Source organism: Pseudorasbora parva, chromosome 4 (genome assembly GCF_024679245.1).
Source record: "Pseudorasbora parva isolate DD20220531a chromosome 4, ASM2467924v1, whole genome shotgun sequence".
NCBI classification, from domain to species: Eukaryota; Metazoa; Chordata; class Actinopteri; order Cypriniformes; family Gobionidae; genus Pseudorasbora; species Pseudorasbora parva.
This window is the reverse complement of record NC_090175.1, coordinates 27,954,379-27,976,123: the sequence shown is the minus strand read 5'-3', so window position 1 is coordinate 27,976,123 and position 21,745 is coordinate 27,954,379. Positions and strand designations below refer to the sequence as shown.

The following is a 21,745-nucleotide window of genomic DNA, read 5'->3' as shown; positions in this document are numbered from 1 at the left end:
CAAACGAAATATCTAGCCAAAATAACGAAAGTGGTAAAAATAAAAATAAAACATTTGAGTTAACATGCAAATTCAAACATTTCGCTCTACTCTATATGCGTCAACCTGCCGCGCTTAAAAGGCGATCATTCTTTACAGATGATGGTTCGGTTTGGAGAGAAGACGAGATGGAGTTCTTTATTAAACTCATAAAAGACAATAGGATTACAGTAATACTGGATTCTAAACACAGAAATGCTACATTATCATGAAGACCTTGAAGCAGATCTGACACACACACACACACACACACACACACACACACACACACACACACACACACACACACACACACACACACACACACACACACACACACACACACACACATACAAACACACACACAAACACACACACACGCCTCATATCTGTGCCGCTTAAGTCTAAACTAAGGTGCTTTCCTTGCCATTAATGCTTGGATAACACATATGTCTCCTTCCAATAAAAATAATGGCTAGTGTGGTGGATGGGATTTACAAACTTACCAAGTGCCATCATTTTGGAATGACATATCGCGAGAGGAAAGTAAGATGTTTTAGTCGCATAACTGCAGCTATGGAAACGCTGTCATTTCGCAATAGTTTTTTATCGACATTTAAGAAATATCGCAAAAGTTTTTCGCAAATCTGTAATGGAAACGCAGCTAGTGACACCTTGTGGTGTGGCCGAAATACAATAAGTATAGCCTACTGATGTCGATACTGTCTGTGATGAAGGACTTGGATAGGTATATGGCAAGAATCTTGAAAAATAGCCTATCATCAATTATGTTGTTCCCCCCGCACATGACCTCTTCTCTGCCAACTTTTTGAACATTTGGTCATGACAGTATTTATTTATTTATTTCTAAATAACGCATAGGCCTAAATAGAAATAATCAGAAAAAATCTTTAGCTGAACCGCTTTAACACGTCATGTTGTTTTTGATTTGTGTATTTTAAGGAATCAAACAAATGGATTGAACTCATTAAAACAGTGACTTGCTGCCACCTGCTGTCTGTTTGAGTTTCATATTAAACATATTAAACGTACCAATTCATTGATTCCATCATGACATATTTTTGGATTAACATGACATTCATACTTTTAATAAGGTTGCCCCGTGACATGAGTTTATGAAAGTATCGCGTCTGATCGAGTCTTTGATTATTCACACTGCGTGATTGTCACTCACGTTCACGAGCACCGATTTGCCTATGATCTCGGGCTTTTGTCGGCGATTTCACAAAACCTGTCGGAGACTCAAAATCGGGGCAAAAATCGGGCAGTGTGAACTGTGAACTAGACTTAAGTGTACGCTGTATCTATGTTTATGTCGACTGTGTGTTGCATGCGTATACCTTGCCGTATACCTCTCTAAAGCTTGGAACATACTCTGCAAGAACAAAGACATTTGTTCGTTTTCTCGAAGTGGCAAGAACAAGAACAAAGTTCGTTCTGGCCAGTGCATTACTACTTCACGAGAAAAGCAGGTGCCGATCATCTGCGTTTTTCCGCCTTAACCCCCTTTAAATGTATGACCAATCAAATAATAGTTCTCGGACATCCGCGAGAAAAAAGTTCTGCTCAGCCGATGTGTCGAGAACACACACCTAACCTTGTTTTTGCCATTTCGAGAAAACAAATTTCTTTGTTCTTGAAGAGTGCGTTCCAAGCTTCATGGGCACACGTGCTCCCTCTGCATGTAACTGGACGTCAACGCGGCTACACCACAGGTCCGACGCTGAAGTATATCATACTGAAGTATGAAGTATATAAATCAGCCTTTACCGGTGATTGTGCTTAAGTCAAGAGACCGCAGTAGCCGAGAACAAAAGGAATGACGTTGGACTGTGGCCTTTCTTCTTTCCTCTTAAGTTACAGATTGTTCCAGATTGCCATGCTGATCAATGCCTGCCTGTGCACTGTGAAGGTCACCAAGCTAATCTTGTCTTGCACTGAATGACTTGAGAGGCCCACAATCGAAACCAAACCACCATGCAGCTTCAGCAGACGTGGGGCCTGGACTACGAAGTGCAGACACTTGACTCTCATCCCTTAAAGAAAGAGCCAAGAGAGAGCGGAGCTCCCTGACTGTGACCATTAAATAGTTAATGGAATGCATTTATATAGCGCTTTCAACAGACCTATGGCCATCCAAAGTGCTTTACATATAGCCTCACATTCCCCCATTCACACACCGACGGCGATGTCAGCCATTCTAAGGACTACAGCAAACAGCCGTTAGGGAATTACAGCCTTTTCCTCCAGGGTAGCTGACATCAGCAGCTCCAATATTTACATAAACCCCTCCTCTGATAATATTAAATAAGGGGGGCAAAGCCATTTTTATTGCTGTGGAATAGTAGCCTGGAGTGTTGTTGCCGCAATGCCGACAAAACCCTATTTTCATCCGGATTGCAGGTCCACTTTGTTCAGCCTTACTAGGGACGGGGGAGTTAGGGATCAATGGTTAAAATTTATTTTTAACTTGGTCCCTCATAATTATTGCCCAAATATCACTCACTGTGCTACACATTTTTACGGAGGAAAGCTCACAATCGTCGCAAGTTCAATGCAGGATTCGCAAAATGGTCTGTCCTGAAAGAAGGGCAAGTTCCAACTTTAAAAACAGAACCTGTTTATGGTAGGGATGTTAACCGATGACCGTTTGACCGATGGTTGACCGTATCAACGTTAACCGATCAAAGTTGTCAGTTGTCGGTAAAAAAAAAAGTGTCTCTAAATTAGGCTATTATAGACAGTGGATTAAACGCTACTACAGTTAGCTATCTCATTCCAAAATCTTTTTGTGTGAAGTGAACAAATCCCTCACTCTCAATTTTTCATAACTCACCTGTTTGTACTTAATAAACCAATAAAAACATTTGGTGCGCAGTCACAGCGTTTGGGTTTGCGTGCTCACAAGGTTTGCAACAAGCAAACAGGCTAAAACACTCGAGGTTAGAGCCAGGGCAGATGACAGTATGAAGCGTGCATTCCACATAAGATGGGCTTACATTTGGAAATATATTACGTCTACATTTCAGTGGTAACACAAACGGTGTTGATCATCATCTTTCTTTATTCTTTATTATGGAGCTGTCATTTTCTTAAATGAGCCGCGGCAATGTTTCATTTTAGCAAGAAAGAAACAGATGACAACACTGTTTGGCTCAGCAAACCAGTTTGTTTAATGCTCATTCATACTTAACATTATCCGACAAACACCTAACGTTACAAACTTTTTTTAAATCTCAATAGCGAACTTGGAATTTGTGTAAATTATTATTTGATTAGCGCTTTTATGTATTGTTTATGTACATGCTTGTTTATGGCTAAACATGGTTGTATTTCATGGTTCTGATTTGGCCATACCTGTCAAGTATCCCGTTTTGGCAGGGAAAGTCCCGTATTTTAACCTTCTTTCCCACAGTCCTACCATATTAGTATTTTCCTGTAAATATCCCGTATTTTAACCCGCGTTATTAAAAAATAATAATACCGGAGGAAAAAAACAATCTGATTTCCAATCTGAGCTCTGTAACTAGCCTCGCGATAACTGCCATCTGTAATAACTTCAGTACCTTTAATAAGGATTAATCTATATATAATTAATAACTTATGCAGTGCAAACTGATAAAAATGTATGTATATTTCCTACTTGTTAGGTTGTTAAGTAGAAATAGCACAGGTACAAATTAAATGTATTATTATTATGGATCTATGTGAGGATTTATAGCCACCCGGATCTCTCCCGGATTTTTATACCCAAAAGTTGACAGGTATGGATTTGGCTACTAAAGGAAAGCCAATGTTTTGGTGTTTTTTTGGGTTAATAGTTCTTGCGATAGATATTTGGCTATAATCGTCCTAAAAATAAAAAAAAAGGTGCCATTCAGTAGCGATCACTATATCCGCAATCTTTACAGACTACCGGTAAAAGTAGGGGGATTCCGAGGTTAGCGAATCACAACACACTGGGCCAGCTAACCAATCTGAGCACACTGCGTATTTTTGAGGGACCGGCATCATAGAACCCGGAAACCATCAGACTGTTTTTACAAGGAGGGACAGAGCAGTTTAGAATAAAGGTAAAATGGAAAACAATGCATTTTTTTTTAAAACAAACTAAGCATGAACATGTTACAGTGCACCCCACAAACACAATCGAGCCTTCGAAAGAATGTGTTTTACCACCCCTTTAATATATTATATCAGGATATTAACTGATTTGATAATATCAACAGGGCATGTGATAAAGTTAAGGTATTAAAGGTGCACTATGCAACTTCCCGTCCACTGGAGGCACCTATTCAAAATAAAGGTGTAGTTTGATGACGCCAAGTTTGAGCGCAGTATCTTGGGAGATGTGGTCTTCACCTCACAGCCGGTGGAAAATAGGACACGGGCAGAAATCATGTTCATAGATGCGGTTATTAACGTCATTGTAGTGTGAAGCAGAGCAGGACAGAGTGTTGAGGAGCTGAGCATGGCTGCTGGAGCGATTGTTACACACACATGGCTCTCGAGCACCGGGACTTTTATTATGATGGGACGGGACAAAGTCGCCGGGCGTCTGCAGTATTTCCACTTTTCCGGTCATGATTATAAGGTAAAGCAGCTCTGTTTATCATATTAGATACATTTAAGTGTGTTTCAAATGATGTTATGACGTTACTCTGTGCGTTCGTTTGGCGCTGCTGTGACATGTTCACACTGCTAAGAGAAATGCGCTTCTGCCAAATAAAACCGAGGGAAACGCAGATATATGACACAATTGACAGGCGACTCCCTCAAACTCTATCCTGACACGTCCCGGGTCATTGGTTAAAATAGCAATTTTCTCACAATTTACAAATAGTTGGAAACATTTGGGATATTGTAAGTACTCAACTGAACAAAATATATAACACTGGCCTAGTGGTTTTTGGATATTTAACTGAAAAAATACTACATAGTGCACCTTTAAGTGCTCCTCCCTGACTGTGATCTATATGGATAGATGAGGGACATGGAACTGAATCACAAAGTTCCCAGTCAGTGGATCACAAAAAAACAGGCTTTCTAACACACTTATGTAAACCATCACAATACTGAAAAACAGAATGTGAATACTGACCACAGATCAATGTCTATGGCGGTCGTGGCCATAGAGGTTTTAATGAAACTTCTCCTTCATAAACACAGTGTTAATATTAATTATGAAAAAAAGTGAATACTACATTATGAAGTATGGCATCACAAAGGATGCTTCTTTCAGGGAAATGTTTAGATCACAGACAAAGAAGATGTTGCTGTGTGTTTTCAACATAAATTTCATATAAAGTTTAAATGAGGTCCAGACGTCCTTTTCTCAGTGATCTACAGACATCTATGATGACTCAGATAGAGGAAATATTAGATATTATGGTCTGTATCAGAATACATTGAGGGTTTTGCTTTCATTTAACTGATTTTGTTTCACTGACAGTAACTGGTCAAACACCAAATGTACTTCTGTAATGTCCCTAATGCCCACCAGATGTCAGCAGAGTTATTAAAAAAGATGGCCAGGATCTTCTGTCAGGCCTAATAACCCACTCCGAGCTGACAGACCTCTCGGTTTAACACAAAAATGAGTTTCCCTGTGCCACTGCCACGATTACATTTATACTTGATCAGAATATAAATAAATCAAAGTGGCTATATAAAATCGCTCCCTACCTCCCCATGGTTATTCCATTTGGATTTTATCACAGTTTTCACTTGCCAGATGGTGAGTAGTTTCATCATTCTGATCAGTTGAAAGAACTGTACATTTCATAAAAGCAGTTCATTTTCAATATCAACTTAAAATAAGTGTTGGTTAACATTACACAGATTGTTTGCTCTTTGGTAAATGTGACTCATTTGTAGGCTGACATCAACATGTGTAAAGTTGGTTTCCCAAAAATAACACAATAAAAAGTTATTCAGACGCATTAGCAGGTTGTTTCCTAACACTGAGGAAAAAGAGGGAAATGACAAAATCAACCTACCTCATGCTCCCCTACTAAGCCCAAATAAACTCAGAGGATCTCCCTGTATTGCATATTTACGAGCTGGTCTCCCCAACGGCCAAAGCATTTCCCTGGATGCAGAAGGGGGGTATGGGAAATACCATTCGGTAAGGCTGCGGGAGAAAAGAGGACCCCACACCAACATTTTTTTCCATGTCACACAGCAACCACCAGTGCTACACACCATCCTTCTGAAGTACACACACTAGTATAGACGCTTACATAGAAATTCACAGCTGCGAGGAAACCACAAACACGTCACGGACGGCTCATTTTATGTGTAAGTAACATAGACTGATGCATTAAGACTTTTTTAGGGGAAGTGAGTGACACCTCACCTCCTAAATGTTACGGTGTGTGGTTCGACCACCAGGAGCACCAACCTGGCCAAGTGAAATGTTTCTTTCCAAATATGCATGCATACTTCCTACTACAGTGGGTGAAAACCAGGCCATAAAGCTTCAGGAGAGTGAATGCAACTGACGCTGGTATGTCAAATGAAAATGGCAATGTGATGAATAGTACGTCCTAATTACATTCATATCGCACACATTCACACAATATAGAAATAATTTGTTATTGGTTTCGAAGTAAGTACCCATCAGGGTGGATATCAAATCATCTCCCAAATTCAACAGTCAAGGAACCAGGAAGTCAGGCTTTTTATAGGTTGTCTCAATTGCAAAATACTTCCAGTGCATTTGAATGTTATTAAAAATCCCACAATGCATCACAAAACCAGAGTATCAATGCTCATTATGTTCCTCTAATGGAAATTCTGAAGCACAAAACCCAAATTGCATAAACACTGTGAATAAACACTTTTTTTTTGTAAAGATTTACATTAGACTTTAAATTCAGCTAAAATGTCACAGGAATAACAGAACAAAGGAACTTTAAACGGCATCATTTTTATTTTAAATGTCAGAAAGATATACAATGCAAGCTGTTCTATTACTGACACTTGCAGTCTTAAGAGGGTGTGCACGTGACAGGAAGTGTGCAAGACTGTCCCATCCCATGTCTGAAAAATGGCAAAGCTAAAAAAAATCCCACCATTGATCTCGCTCAGAAACTCACCCCAAAACTGCAAGAAGATTTAGAGGAAAACTTTCCAATGTAAGTTTAATTAATTAGTAGTAAAACACAAATTGTTGAACAGCTTATTGTTGGTGCAGAAGTGTATTTTGTAAAACTTTTTTTTAACCAATTAATTAGAGAAACATCGCACTGTTACATATAGGGACTACTGAAGAAACATGTATACGTTTAATATACATATAGTGCAAAGTACTTAAAAATCACAATGTGTAAATAAAGCTAAATAAAACTTCACTTGAACTATGCACACTTCTGGTCTTCATGTACGCTTGGGCCAAATACAGGAATGATGAAAGTTGTCAAATTCAAAGACCTCAACTGTGTGTGTTAAGACCCAACGTGTAGTGATATAAGACTCATGCAGGCCTACACAGTGATTCATGGAGAGCTATAGTGAGCTGATTGTGACACACCCAGGCTTAACACAGCATGAGATTAGTAATCAGATGTTGATAATTACCACTAACTTGATGTCAGCTCAGCCCGCTAAAGGAAGTCATTGTGATTCACCTGTAAAAAAAAAAAAAAAAAAAAAAAAGTCCTCCAAATTGCTGCCAGCACAGCTGCCACAACACCAGGAAGCTTCGCTACTTCATAAAACCCAGTAGGGAGGAGGACGGGCGTCTCGTTAACACCCTGGGATCTCCCTTGTGAAGCCCAATCCATTACAGCAGCTCGCATGACAGAGTGAAAAAGCACATCATTTTGTTCAATATTTCCAACACGTCATATTTTCTCCATTCCTTGGGCGAGGGACCAGTGCCAGAATGTTTAGAGATACCTTGTGGTATACGTTAGTGGTCGTTTTAAACGCTCTGCATATAAAACTGTTGTTGTTCTCAGCTACCAGTGAAACCTTTTAATAGTTGTGGGGTTCCCTGGATGCTTCCTGCTCCCCTCCAGATGGGCTCAGGGTTTGGCCCATGATGCTTTGGGGTTTCTATCGGACACACACGTGCACAGCTGCATTTCGACAACACAGACAGAGTGGAAAATGTGCGCATTGCATGGCATGCTGACTGAGATTTTAAAGGTCCTGGTTAAAATTAATCTAGTCCTTTGGGTGAGAAAGGCAAGGGCAAACAAATCTTTCCACATGATGGCCTGGTCAGACTTTATACGGTCAACTGATAGGTTCAGTGTAGCTACTTGCTGTGTTCATGTTGTATTGCAAAACACTTTTGCTGCTACTGAGATGGGTCACGGGTAAAGTTTGGCACAGGTTTGGTGGTATGGTTATGTTTAAGGGTGAGTTATACAGAGTGTAATAAAGGGTTAACAGTGTAGTTATTAGCTGTAATTACATAAATTAATTACATGAGGTATTGTTTTAATGTACAATGTAAAACATGTATTTATTCAATAAGAGTATTATATCAAATTATTAATTTAAATGTTAGTAGGCCTACAGTAAGACATTTAATATAAAGTGGGACAAATTAAATAATTTGGACCATTTAATTTTTGCCTCAAAGCAAGAAATCTGTGCTATTTTGTGGTCTGCTTGTCATCTGTCACCAAAAGAGGGCAGCAATGCCAAGTTATTAATGCTCATTAGTTTGAGATGGACAAATCAACATAAACAAACAGAGTTGATGTAGTTTAATGTTAGGTTGATGTTTATTTTGAAATGAATAATAGCCGACTAATTTCACTATTGCTACCCACAGTATTTTTAAACGTTAAATGTCACAAGTAGGCTACCAAACCGTTGTGTCAGTGTTCAGCCATGATGAAGTGAGCAGTCCACAGAGAGCATTAAGCGGTGTGAATCTTCACTTCAACAGCTGCGGCGCGCGGTCGGTGCACCTGATCCCGCGCGTCTCACGGGCGCAGTGTATGTCCAATAGCAGCGCGCGTCTCCGCGGAGGCCCCGCCCACACGCGCTCATTGAACTTTCATTATTTGCATCAAGCGCCCGCACATCCGCACACTTTTACTTTCAAGCTCTTCGACTGACGGTTCGTCACAGCATTTTCTGTTCGTCAAGATGCGCGACGCGCCTTTCGGTTTGTGCATTGGGATTATACTGTTATTAAACAGCGGGTTTGTAGTATTGAAGAGGCAGGACTCGTCTACAGCTCTTGGCAGTATTTTCCGTACGAGGTGCGCCGCCAGGTGCCTGAGCCTTCACAGCACGCGCATCGCTCTCTCTCCAAGACATTTCCAGGTAAGTAAGAAAAGTTTTAAGTAAATATTAAAATAAATACATATTTATTCAGTGTTGTCCTCAAATTAAGTGCATTTGACCCTTGCCTTATTTGTAAAATAACATATTTCACTATCACTAAACTTATATTGAACTTCATTAAACTAGACTTGTTTGACTTGTAAACTAGGCTGTATAAGTTAACATATTGTTTTTTTTTCTTCTTCTCACAACTGATAAAGATCGTTTAGCTTGATATCGCATTGCTGTTATTTGCATTTTGTTGATAGTGATGTTATTAGCCATCAACGCCATTATATATATGCAAAGTTGACTTGAGATTTAAATAGTGGCCAGGAAGGGAGATTATGACTGTTAAAAAATAAATAGAAATAATATATTAAATAAACTACTTTACCTATATGAACCTTTGTTGTTGGTTGACCCTTTTTTTTCACTGCAAAAATATAATCAAACCAATATTTTGTTGATCTAATAATAATAGTAATAAATAATTGGTTAATTTAAAAAATGTAAAACTCCAAATTGATCATTCAGTGACTTATCTTATTTCTATTTGATGAAGAAATGTTTGTATACTATCAACCTACACCAAATCAAATACTTTTATTAGTTAAATTACAGTCATTTTTTACTGTACCTTAACACAAGTAAACTCACTCATCAGCTCATCCATTTAAATTCCTAACAATTCACCCAGAGGAGTTCTGTCTATAAACAAACAGATGCATAGAATTGGAAAACTGGAGACACAACTGTACAAATCCCTGCCAGCCTCAGTCTCAACACTGCGGTTGGGGTTTTCATTAGAAGTTTAAAGTTACTTGCGTCTCTGTTTATGTTGGTTATGACAGACCGTGGGAGGGTTTGGGGTGGGGGTGTAGAAGAGGAGTGTGTTTCAGAGACTTGTGTATGTGTGTGTGCATGCCCTTGTATGTTTGTATCTGCACATAGGCATGTGGAGGGGGATCTTTGTGCGTGTCTGCGCTTTTTGTCTGCTGTCAACAAACTCCCTTGTTACTGTGATTATATTCATCCTCATGTCCTTCCTGATCTTTATCATGAGTTTGTACCGACATCCGACCCAGAAATAGACAGCTAGCCTAATTCGTTCACAATTCTTTTGCCTACCTTTAATACAAATAACAGAGAAATTCTGTGACACTGTTGGCATTTTGTTCAAAATAGGATTTAGTGGGTGTCAGACATTATTCAGCATCAAAACTATTTTTTCTTTCTTGTTGTTTAATGAACAGGCTATATTATTCCACAATAATAAAGTAGTTTTTTTTTTTTTTTTACACATATAATCCATCGACATGAGCAAACATGTACTGAACCAATGCATGCAATTAAAAAGCCCAATGTCCATTCAAAAGTCCCTAATACAAATCATCCAGATCTATATATCATTCAAATTAAATCATCTCCTATCTTCAAATGCCCTGTCTGCTCATCACAGTGACGGCCTTGTTGTTATCTGCGCCAGACATCGCTGCAGAAGGAAGTTATGCACATCAGTCTCTATTATCAAATGCTTTATTCTACAGCAAGCTGTCCATCTGGAGATGCTATCAAATTAGACACTGGTCTAGAAGCTCCTCATTGTCTCAGCACCGATTCCACAATGCGTTCAAAGCGTTCCAGAGCACTCCGACTCAAACAGCAGCTAGTGTTCCTGAACAGCTGCCTTTATTCTGCTGTCCGAGCAGGGACTAAACCAGAACGAATGCTTTTCATATCTGCTGATCATTGTCTTCGTGTCCACATCCCTAAAGCCCACTTACTCTGTCTCCCGAGGGTGGGGGAAGCCATTCTGGCAATTATCCCCCTTCCTCTAGTATCAAATGGAGACCGGGGGTCATGGGTTAATTTGAATGGGCCGAGCTGAATGTCAAGTTATGCTGTGGCGAGGCATAACATCGAGCTATGAGGAGCTATCACTGATGATTAATGATTATGGGAAATTAGAGAGCATTTGATGTGGTTCAGAGAACGTCTGATCTGTCAGCGTTATGCAGACAGTTGTGCATGAAATACATAAATCTTTCAGCTGTCTCAATATCCTGTTTGACTGCCGTTGTTTATTTGATCATCAGTCTTTGTTTCACTATCTTAAGTTTTCCCCAGGAGCCAATAGTTATTTAGAAGTACAGTTTTATTCAAGGCCATAACAATGTCGTGAATATTGTTGGTGGTGTGTCTGTGTGTGTGTGTGTGTGTGTTTCCTGAGGGGGTGGGGAAGTGTTTTGTTCTTTTTATCTAAGGGATTAAAAAGGATTTAAGGCTATATAAATATACACACACACACACACACACACACACACACACACACACACACACACACACACACACACACACACACACACACACACACACACACACACACACACACACACACACACACACATATATATATATAAATTATAAAATGTAAACAATTCTAAGTTTAATTGCAGTCTAATGAAACTATTGGGAAATAATATTTTAAAATACTATACAATACACTTTCACTTTCAGTTATGAATTATTCAAATCATGTAAATGATAGCATATTTCCAATTAAAACTGGCTAAATTTGATAAAACAGCTGAGTAGTCATCATAAAATCAGTTCATAAAGCAGTTGTCAAATATTAAATGTTTAGCTACTTACATCTTACCACACACTTTTTTTCTTACCAAATTGTCATGAAAATTGCCATCTTACCAAAACAAAAGCATCTTGTTGCAATTCGCAATCTTCTGTGACCGCCTTGATGTTATTTTATTGGCTGTCTCAATAATTTTGACATTGACAAGCCCTGTTAGCAGGAGGTAGACCAGCTGAAAAATATAACTTTTAAAATGTTCTGTCATCCTAACAAACAGAGCAGTGCATAATGGAGAGCAATTAGTCACAGCAATTAGGTTTAATTAGTCAATGTCTATGCTGGTTGCGGCCCATGTTTTAGTACTTTATTATAAAGAATAGTATGCAATTACTTAAGATAAGGTCAATGATGTGATGTTTTTTTTTCTGACCCAATGATTTATAAAAAAAATAAAAAATAAAAAATAAAAATCTTATTTTATTTTTTTAATTAATTAATTAATTAATTTTAAAAAAAAGTTTTTAGGGGGGAATAAAGTAAAACATTTTAGGGTGATACAACTGTTCTGATATCACAAAAAAAGAAAATATTAATATTTGAAAAGCATTTGTCTGCCAATCAGTCATGTGGAGCGACCAACAGAGTATTGTGGTCCAACCAAAATGAAGAAACACACAGGAAAAAGAAAATAAGGAAAGAAATCATTGAGATTTCAGAAATGTATCTCATTTTTAACTAACAAGACAAGGTTGTAAAATGTCATGTGGGGCAACTTCTGCTAAAAATGTAATGATAAATGATTAATAAAATTGATTAAAAAATACCTTGTATCTTTACCCATGTGTATTCAATGTGTACATTTTTTTTACTTTCTTGATGATTACACTACATGACATTTTAGAGTCATTAAATGTAAAATTTCCTGAAAATTTTACAAAAATGCATTTATATATATATATATATATATATATATATATATATATATATATATATATATATATATATATAAAAAACACAAGATTTTTATTATCATGTAAACTCTTATAGGTTGTTGACTTAATAGCTGTTAAAATACGTGACTTATATTTAATAATGAGAATAGTTTTGTGTATCTCTTATGTGAGCACATGTGAACTAACCATGCTAATGCTGCAGGCTTGATCCATTGATCCCACCACAGGTCAAAATAGATTTGTTTAGCTCTATTCCCCATAGCGGCGTAGTCGCAAGATCTGGCAGTGATAATATTGTGGTTGCTTTAGAGTCCCCACCATGTTCAATAAAATATACAGTGCATCATAAAGGTTTTATCCTTTCTTTGTTATTGCGCTATTCAATAACTATTATTCTAAAGACTGGCCAGGGGCGTTATCCTGTGGTCTGCCAATCAAACGCTGCATGTAAGCTTAAAACAACTCGTTGTTATTCAGATAAGCAGAGCGCTTTGACGATTCCTGACACGCTACGGGACATTCCAAGACCTGCTATGCAAACAAGTTGTGTGATTCCAGGTGCTGATGAGTGATTTCTGATGTTCCTGTGCTCAGGTGCCCTGGCTAGTCTTTTTAATAAGGGAGGGGATGTAGACCGACTCTTCTGGTTTATGAGCAATTTTACATTGTCGTAGTCAGGGCAGTGTTTTTAAATAAGACTAATGCGTTCATAATAGGAAATTTCCTTTTTAAAGCCTCTCAGCTCAGCAGGGGCACATAAAAATAACACGATTCGAATGAGCCTGTTTGATGTGACTGGTGATTACAGCATTCTGACACGCAATTCCATCTGTCTCTTCTGTCCGCAGAGTAATGGATCCCTTGGATGGTGTCAGAGCCATAAACAGTGTGCAAAGGTAATTTCTGTCAAAATTACACAGCATTTCACAGCAGCTTGACATAAAAGCCAACACAGATCTATCACTGTAAAACATCGGTATGCCTGTGCACCTCCCGTAATGACATCATACATCATCGTAAAAGCTACTGTATTTGTCAGCTATCGCCTTGGACTATTATATCCGTGCTAGGTGGTTGTCGTACAGAAATGAGATTATGATTCACTAGCAAAGCTAGAGGTCACATCTGTAATGAGACTGATACAAATGGAGCTGAAAGGCTATGTGTTTTGATACACACGATATTATACAGCCAGTGTTATTTTTCCTTTTCACTTCAAGGCAAAATGCTAATTTCAGTAAAGAACTCAACCCACTTTTCTTAATGAGGACATTAACATGCTCTAGCAGCCTAGTCATTAAATAACAATAATATGCCGGTAGCACAGGGGGAATAGAGCTGACATGTTGCCAATGCAGATTTTCCACACATTTCACTGTGGTATTATGTAAAGCTCCCTTTGATGTATTGTTCAAGATGAGGGCTGCTTTCCTTTCAACGCTCTGTGCTCGCATTCCTTTACATATCAACCAGCTATTGCAGTCCGCACAATGACAGTCCACAGAAAAACGCTCTTGAATGCACATCTGGACGTTTTGAAATATTTCAAAAACAGTTCATGATTGTGCATGTTACAGTTAAGCGCCTAAGCAGACTTTTCGTGGCTTGAGGGGCAGCTTTAAGGATTTGAGATCTTTAATGCATTGATGTATGTGTGCATATGGTTGGAAAGAGAGCAGCACGTGTTTTCATATCACCCTCGGGGTAAGTTCACTGGAACAGCCAGGGTTTTGACCTCTCTTCTACGATCCATGAAAACATTTGGCCAACTGGCTCATGGATTTTTACTGCATTCTCCAGAGAGTTTCTTCCATTGGCTTCAAACGAGGACAATGCCTTTTAGACTCTTTCTGCTCATTATACAGAATCCACGTTCAGATAGAAGTCCAAAAGCTTCTGGAAAATGTGCTTTTAAAACTCTGTCAGTAATAATTCCTTTAGTAAAACTGTAACTAAATAATGTCATGTATGTGCAAAATTACATATAGTCATTGTCAGTTAGTCTGTGTGGATTCTGAGTGTGCAGCTAAAAATATATTTATAGCTAGCTGATAATATAGCTAAAAAATAGGCTCGCCCAGTATATGATTTATGTTTGTTTGATGTTATCGAGCATTTCATTAATATTTATATTTTACAAAAGCTGTTGAAGAGCTCTATCGCTTTAAGGGAACATTAAGTGAGACTGTGTTTTTAAAGAGGATGAAAAGTCAAACCTCCTCAGAGAAACGTTTATCAATCAATCAATCAACTTTATTTATATAGCGCTTTTACAATCACGATTGTGTCAAAGCAGCTTCACAGTGTCAAACAGGATAATATTGCGACAAAATTAGATTTGGCTGTACAGCCGTACTGGAGAAAACAGTGATGTTATCAGCTTATTTTAATTTATCATATAGCGACAATGTTGGCAGATCAGTATTATAGTTTATAGAATTAAATAAGACCTAATTCATATATTTTATTTGTATAATAAGTTGAATAACTTTAATCATATTTTTAGTGTCCCCAACTGAGCAAGCCAAGCCAAAGGCGACAGTGGCAAGGAACCAAAACTCCATCGGGGCATGATGGAGAAAAATAAACCTTGGGAGAAACCAGACTCAGTCGGGGTGCCAGTTCTCCTCTGGCCTATTAACACACCGTGTAAGATTATTATTCTGGCAACCTTACAGGTCGGAAATCATATTAGATCGGATTATTCAAAATTTTCAGGGTATCACGGAAGAGACAGATTTATTTAGGATGGGGCGTCAATTACACAAGAATATGAATACATGAAAGATCGGAATTATTGCGCCGAAGACGGGTTTTGAGCATGTCGTGCCAGTGAGGCAAATTCGGAGGAGACACCATTTGACACGGCTCAGCAGACACTCCAGGATGCGTTGGTCATGTCCAGGCAGGTCCACCATCCGATCCGGACAGGGCCCAGATCCGGGATAAACCTCGGGATAAACAGAGAGACTAACATTAGCGTAGATGCCACTCTTTTTATGATGTAACGAGTACATCAGGTGTTATGGGAAGTGTTCCCGGTTCCGGCTGACCTAGTTAATGCAGCCTAACAATCAGTCAATTGAATTGAATAATGAAAGTAAAAAATGTTCTATGTGTATGCCATAGTAAAGAGATGTGTTTTTAGTCTAGATTTAAACTGACAGAGTGTGTCTGCTTCCCGAACAATGCTAGGAAGACTATTCCACAATTTAGGAGCTAAATAGGAAAATGATCGACCGCCTGCAGTTGATTTAGATATTCTAGGTATTATCAACTGGCCAGAGTTTTGAGACCGCAATCGACGTGATGGGGTATAATGCCTTAAGAGCTCGCTTAAGTACCGGGGAGCTAAACTATTTAGTGCTTTGTAAGTAATAAGCAAGATTTTAAAATGTATGCGATGTTTAATAGGGAGCCAGTGCAGTGTTGACAGAACTGGACTAATATGATCCAACTTCCTGGTTCTAGTAAGAACTCTAGCTGCTGCATTTTGGACTAGCTGGAGTTTGTTTATTAAGCGAGCAGGGCAACCACCCAGTAGAGCATTACAATAATCTAGCCTTGAGCTCATGAACGCATGTACTAACTGTTCAGCATTTTGCATTGAAAGCATGTGCCGTAATTTAGATATATTTTTAAGATGATAGAATGCGGTTTTACAGATGCTAGAAACGTGGCTTTCAAATGAAAGATTGGTATCAAAGAGCACACCCAGGTTCCTCACTGACGACGAGGGCTTGACAGAGCAGTCATCAAGTGTTAGACAGTATTCTCGGTTACTACTTGTGGAGCTTTTCTGTCCAGTAATTAAAAATTCAGTTTTATCTGAATTAAGTTGCAGAAAATTACTATTCATCCAATTTTTTATATCAGCTATGCATTCTGTTAATCTTGTGAATTGGTAGGTTTCATCCGGGCGTGAGGAAATATAGAGCTGAGTATCGTCAGCATAACAATGAAAACTAACGCCATGTTTCCTAATGATATCTCCCAGTGGTAGCATATACAGGGTGAAAAGCAACGGTCCTAACACTGAGCCTTGCGGTACCCCATACTGAACTTGTGATCGGTGTGACATCTCTTCATTTACTGCTACAAACTGATAACGGTCAGATAAGTACGATTTAAACCATGCCAAAGCAGTTCCACTAACGCCAACATATTTTTCGATTCTATTCAGAAGAATATTGTGATCGATAGTATCAAATGCAGCGCTAAGATCGAGTAACACTAATAGAGAGATACAACCACGATCAGATGATAAGAGTAAATCATTTGTAACTCTAATTAGAGCAGTCTCAGTGCTATGATACGGTCTAAATCCTGACTGGAAATCCTCACATATACCATTTCTTTCTAAAAAAGAACATAATTGTGAAGACACGGCCTTTTCTAGTATTTTTGATAGAAACGGTAGATTCGAGATTGGCCTGTAATTGACTAATTCTTTAGGATCAAGTTGTGTTTTTTTAATAAGTGGTTTAATTATAGCCAACTTAAAAGTTTTCGGTACATATCCTAATGTCAAAGATGAATTAATGATATTAAGCAGAGGATCTATGACCTCTGGAAGTATCTCTTTTAATAGCCTAGTCGGTATAGGGTCAAGCATACATGTTGTTAATTTTGATGATTTTACAAGTTTAGCCAGTTCTTCTCCTCCTATAGCAGTGAATGAGTGTAATTTTTCCTCAGTGACCCTACAATGCTCTGTCTGAAGTGATACTGTAATAGACGGCTGCATGGTTATAATTTTATTCCTAATATTATCAATCTTACTAGTTTAGCATGTTTAGCAAGCGCAACACACTGTCAAAAATTATTTTCAAAACCAAAATTAAACCAACCTTTTAATCCATCCCCATGAAAGCATCGCAGCTAAAAAATATGAAATCTGATAAAGGAAAAAAATCCAGATAAATTAGCATCACTAATCAACTAGTCTCGTGCTAACCATCCTGACCTATCCTTACAATGTAGACTCATCTACATCACTCTAAATGTATGAGTGCCTCATTTAATTGTTTCCTCGAATTAAAAAAGCTTTTTTGTTAGAAATTCTAATTTTGTTAGAATTAGAAATCATTTGCTCCTAGAACACAGAAACGTCATGGCTTTGATAAAGCTAAACTTGTTTATCAGTCTCTGAGGATAAGATGGAGTTCCTTGCATAACATCCGTGGTATGCGATTAAAATACCGACTGCATTGGCTTTTATGCCCCATTCAGGTGAACGGGCCTCTAAACGTAACCATCTCACTACAAAAAGAGGGCACATCTAATTAAAGAGATGTATCATATCACTGCATACAGTACATAGACAGAAGCAGACTGTATAGCTTTTGTTTTCCAGACCTTGTTTACTGCTACATTCCAGAACTAGCATTTGCATTCAGCGTGTGCACCCAAACAACCAATGATACTCCTAATAGAGTGTTTACAAATTAGACTTGCGATTGAAAATCTTGGAACTTAACAAGATGTCTTAGATGTTCGTGCTCAGAAGCTAGTTAGCTTTCAAAATAGGCTGTTAACTTGACGCTTCTTGTTTAGCCGGCTTTCCTCAAACTGACTTTTAACCCAGTGGTCTCCTCTCGTCGGCTCTTTTTGATTCATAATGACTCTACTCAGACAGCACTTGGAAAGCTCTTCACTGAAGTACTCTTCAAAGCGATTAGCATGCTAGAACTACATACAGCAATTCCTCAGTTTTACGATATCTACAAATGTTAAAGTACACAGACAGATATGCTCTTGAATATTATTAGGCTTCTGCAGCAAGTGGCCTTCAGGCATTTGATATTCAAATGCCAGCAAAATAATTAGTGTGTCTTGACAGTTCTCTTACCCTCCAGTTTAATTGCTGGTTCAAGTATTAGTGCTGTGGCACCAATGCTATTGCAAAACCGAGAGTGCCAGCAATTTTCATGACATGGGCAAGATTTCAATTACAGTTGCTCTATACATAATTTGCTGAGGCTGGCAAAGTAAGTGTCTCAGTGGTAGATTAAACAACGCTTGGAACCTCCTTAAAGCAACTGCAATTTGTCCAAATGTTGGGTCCAGACATGGGTGGGATTATTGCATTCCACCCAGCATTAAACACCCAAAAGCAAGCATTATCCAGACTCACTTACACTCTTAAAAATAAAGATTCCAGAAGGGTTTATTTTTTCACTTCCCCAAAGAACCTTTTAGTGATCAGTTCTTACAAAATGTTTTTTTTTTCTTAGTCTAAAGAACTTTTTAATAATCCAAAGAACCTTTTCACTATAAAGAGCCTTCTGTGCAATGGAAAAGTTCTATGGATGTTAAAGGTTCTAACTTCAATGCTACTAAAGAACCTTTATTTATTTTTAAGAGTGTATGTTTCACACACGTCTAAAGATACTAAACATTCTTTAATAGTAAATATTCACCAAACTCAGAAAAAAGGCTGGCAGGCAAAGTAGTGCATCCATGTAACACTAGGTGCGTTTACATGGAGCACTGTAATCGGTTTAAAAGTCCAGTCCGAATGAAAATGCTCCATATAAACACCTCAATCGGAATAAAAATGCCCAAACCGAATGAAATTGTAATCGGTTTGAGAGGGGTGGGATACATTTTTTTATGAACCGGGCAAACAAAAAATTACAGCATGTAAACTTCCCGATTACTTTTGAATGAACGTCCTTATCAGTGTTGGGAACGTTACTTTAAAAAAGTAATTAGTTATAGTTATAGTTATAAATTAATTATTAGTTATAGTAACTGAATTACTCTGTAATAAAAGTAACTTGTTTCCAGGGAAAGTAACTATTTGCGTTACTGTAAAAAAAAAAGAAAAAAAAAAGAAAAGAAAAAGTTGCTATAAGTCATATAATTTAGATTTTTTTAACCAGTTTTCACAAGTCAATTGAAATTAGTAGAATAGACAAGTGTTTATAACTTTTTTAAAATGTTCAAATATGTAAAATAACTTGGATGCCCCCAATATTAAATGTTAAATGAATGAAATGGACACTAAATAGAATAAATTATTATTATAAAACATTGTACAATCAAATTCAATACATTATTGTAAATATCAGTAATATAGTGGAACAATAAAACAAAATAGATTGTTTAGAACTGTAATATTTATTGCACAGACCCCAACTAGCCATCAAATAAATCTAAAAATTAAAGATGCTCCTTAAGAAAAGTATACCAAAAATAGAAAATAATAAAAATAAAAATTATATTAGCCTAATTTACATAGACTCTTTGTAGTGCACATTAAAATTCTAAAACTGTCACACAACTGGCAGACATAGCTACTGTAGCCTACTTGAAGTATATTCTTCCTCACGAAAGTAAACAGTTTAACAAGAAGTGCTCTCAAGTCTTGTTTGTATGGCGGGCTTACCTAGCCTAGAAATCTAGACGCACCCTAGCGGCAGCAAATTTAATCTGCCCGCAAGTGTCGTCTAGCATTTCTTAATACCCTTCTGAGCTGTATTCCCCTCGCTCTGGACGGGCCAACCACATCGTGTATAGAGTCGGTGGGCGGGGCCATAATGACGACGGCCGAGTTGCGTTTGCGTGCTTCTAGTAAACACAGAAACTGGCGAACGGCGGCGGTCTTTCGAATCAGCTTTGACTGCGATTCTGGAAGACTTGGAGTTAAGCTGTTCTCTGAGAAAAGAACAAAGAACGGCACTGAAGTCATTCTTAAGAAGGGAAGATGTGTTCAGAGTTTAGCCGACCGGATACGGTGAATGTTTAATCTATCAACGAGCTCTGTTTCACCTTCGTTGCTCTGGTTGGTGGTAGCGCTATCCTATCGCGTGCAGAGGGAGTTTGAAAGACAACCGTTTATCCCGGATTGAGCCCTGTCTATGGTGAGTTTCCAGACCAAACATCTTGATGTGGGTCTGGCTTGTCAGGCTAGGGCTTACCCACTTTCTCACGAGAAAAACCTAGTTTTGGTTGCTTTAATGTCGTGGCTCTGTCTAATCCGGTAGCGGAGCTCACGATATCCTTTGCGTTCACCGACGTGGAGAGACTCTTTCTTCCTGGGCATAAGTTGCATGTTACATAAACATATTACCTTTCACCTAAACGAGGGGAAAGTAGTGCTTATACTTCCAGTTTGCGAAAGCTACCATTGAAGTCATTGGACATGATGTCACTATGACTCCTGATCGCTGGTCGCATGCACGCGCGCATGTAGGCTATGTCTCTCTCTCTCACACACACATACACACACACACACACACACACACACACACAGCTGCAGGTCCGCTGACAGAGCGCGTCTGATCGGATGTAAACCGCTTCAGTGAGCTCAATAATAGTAACGCGTCATTTTATTCTCAGTAACGATAACGGCGTTGTAATGGGGGAAACAGTAATTCGTTTGATTACTCGTTACTGAAAAAATTAACGCCGTTAGTAACGCCGTTTATCTATAACGCCATTATTCCCATCAGTAGTCCTTATGTGATGTGATATTCAGTCTCCTGAATATCACTCCTCCACAATTAAAGAGGGTGGGCCAGGCTATAATGTTGACAAGACAGGAAAGTTAAAGGAGTAAACGTTATGACACAGACATAGCCTGGCTACCCTCTCACCTTGACATGCAGCGTTTGTCCCAGGTACTTTTTACTTCAACTGCGCCTGACAGAATAATTTATTTTTCTGAGATGATTATTACACTTTAGAACAAATAAGAAGCTTTTATAAAATCGTATAAAGTCCTGGTGGCCGTTGAGAGTTGCTATGGCAACCCTGAACATTAAGACATTTCTGATGCGGCAGACAACCTGTGCGCGCATTTCACAAAATGATTGCGATTGAAAGTCAGCACATGTATACCCCAGATCGGTTAGATAACGTC

At 38.4% G+C, this 21,745-nt stretch overlaps 1 protein-coding gene across 2 annotated transcripts in view; it reads left to right on the top strand.

The window, feature by feature from the left end:
* The first annotated feature begins 8,947 nt into the window (after positions 1–8,947).
* The window catches only part of anos1a (anosmin 1a), a 34,768-nt gene continuing 21,970 nt past the window's right edge, over positions 8,948–21,745 (top strand). The window contains exons 1-2 of one of the 2 annotated variants that reach the window (XM_067441430.1): positions 8,948–9,330; positions 13,725–13,772. In XM_067441430.1, coding sequence (XP_067297531.1) covers positions 9,151–9,330; positions 13,725–13,772 — 228 coding nt within the window. In that variant the 5' untranslated portion in view covers positions 8,948–9,150. The remainder of the gene's footprint in view (positions 9,331–13,724; positions 13,773–21,745) is intronic. The other variant, XM_067441429.1, reaches the window with a different exon arrangement.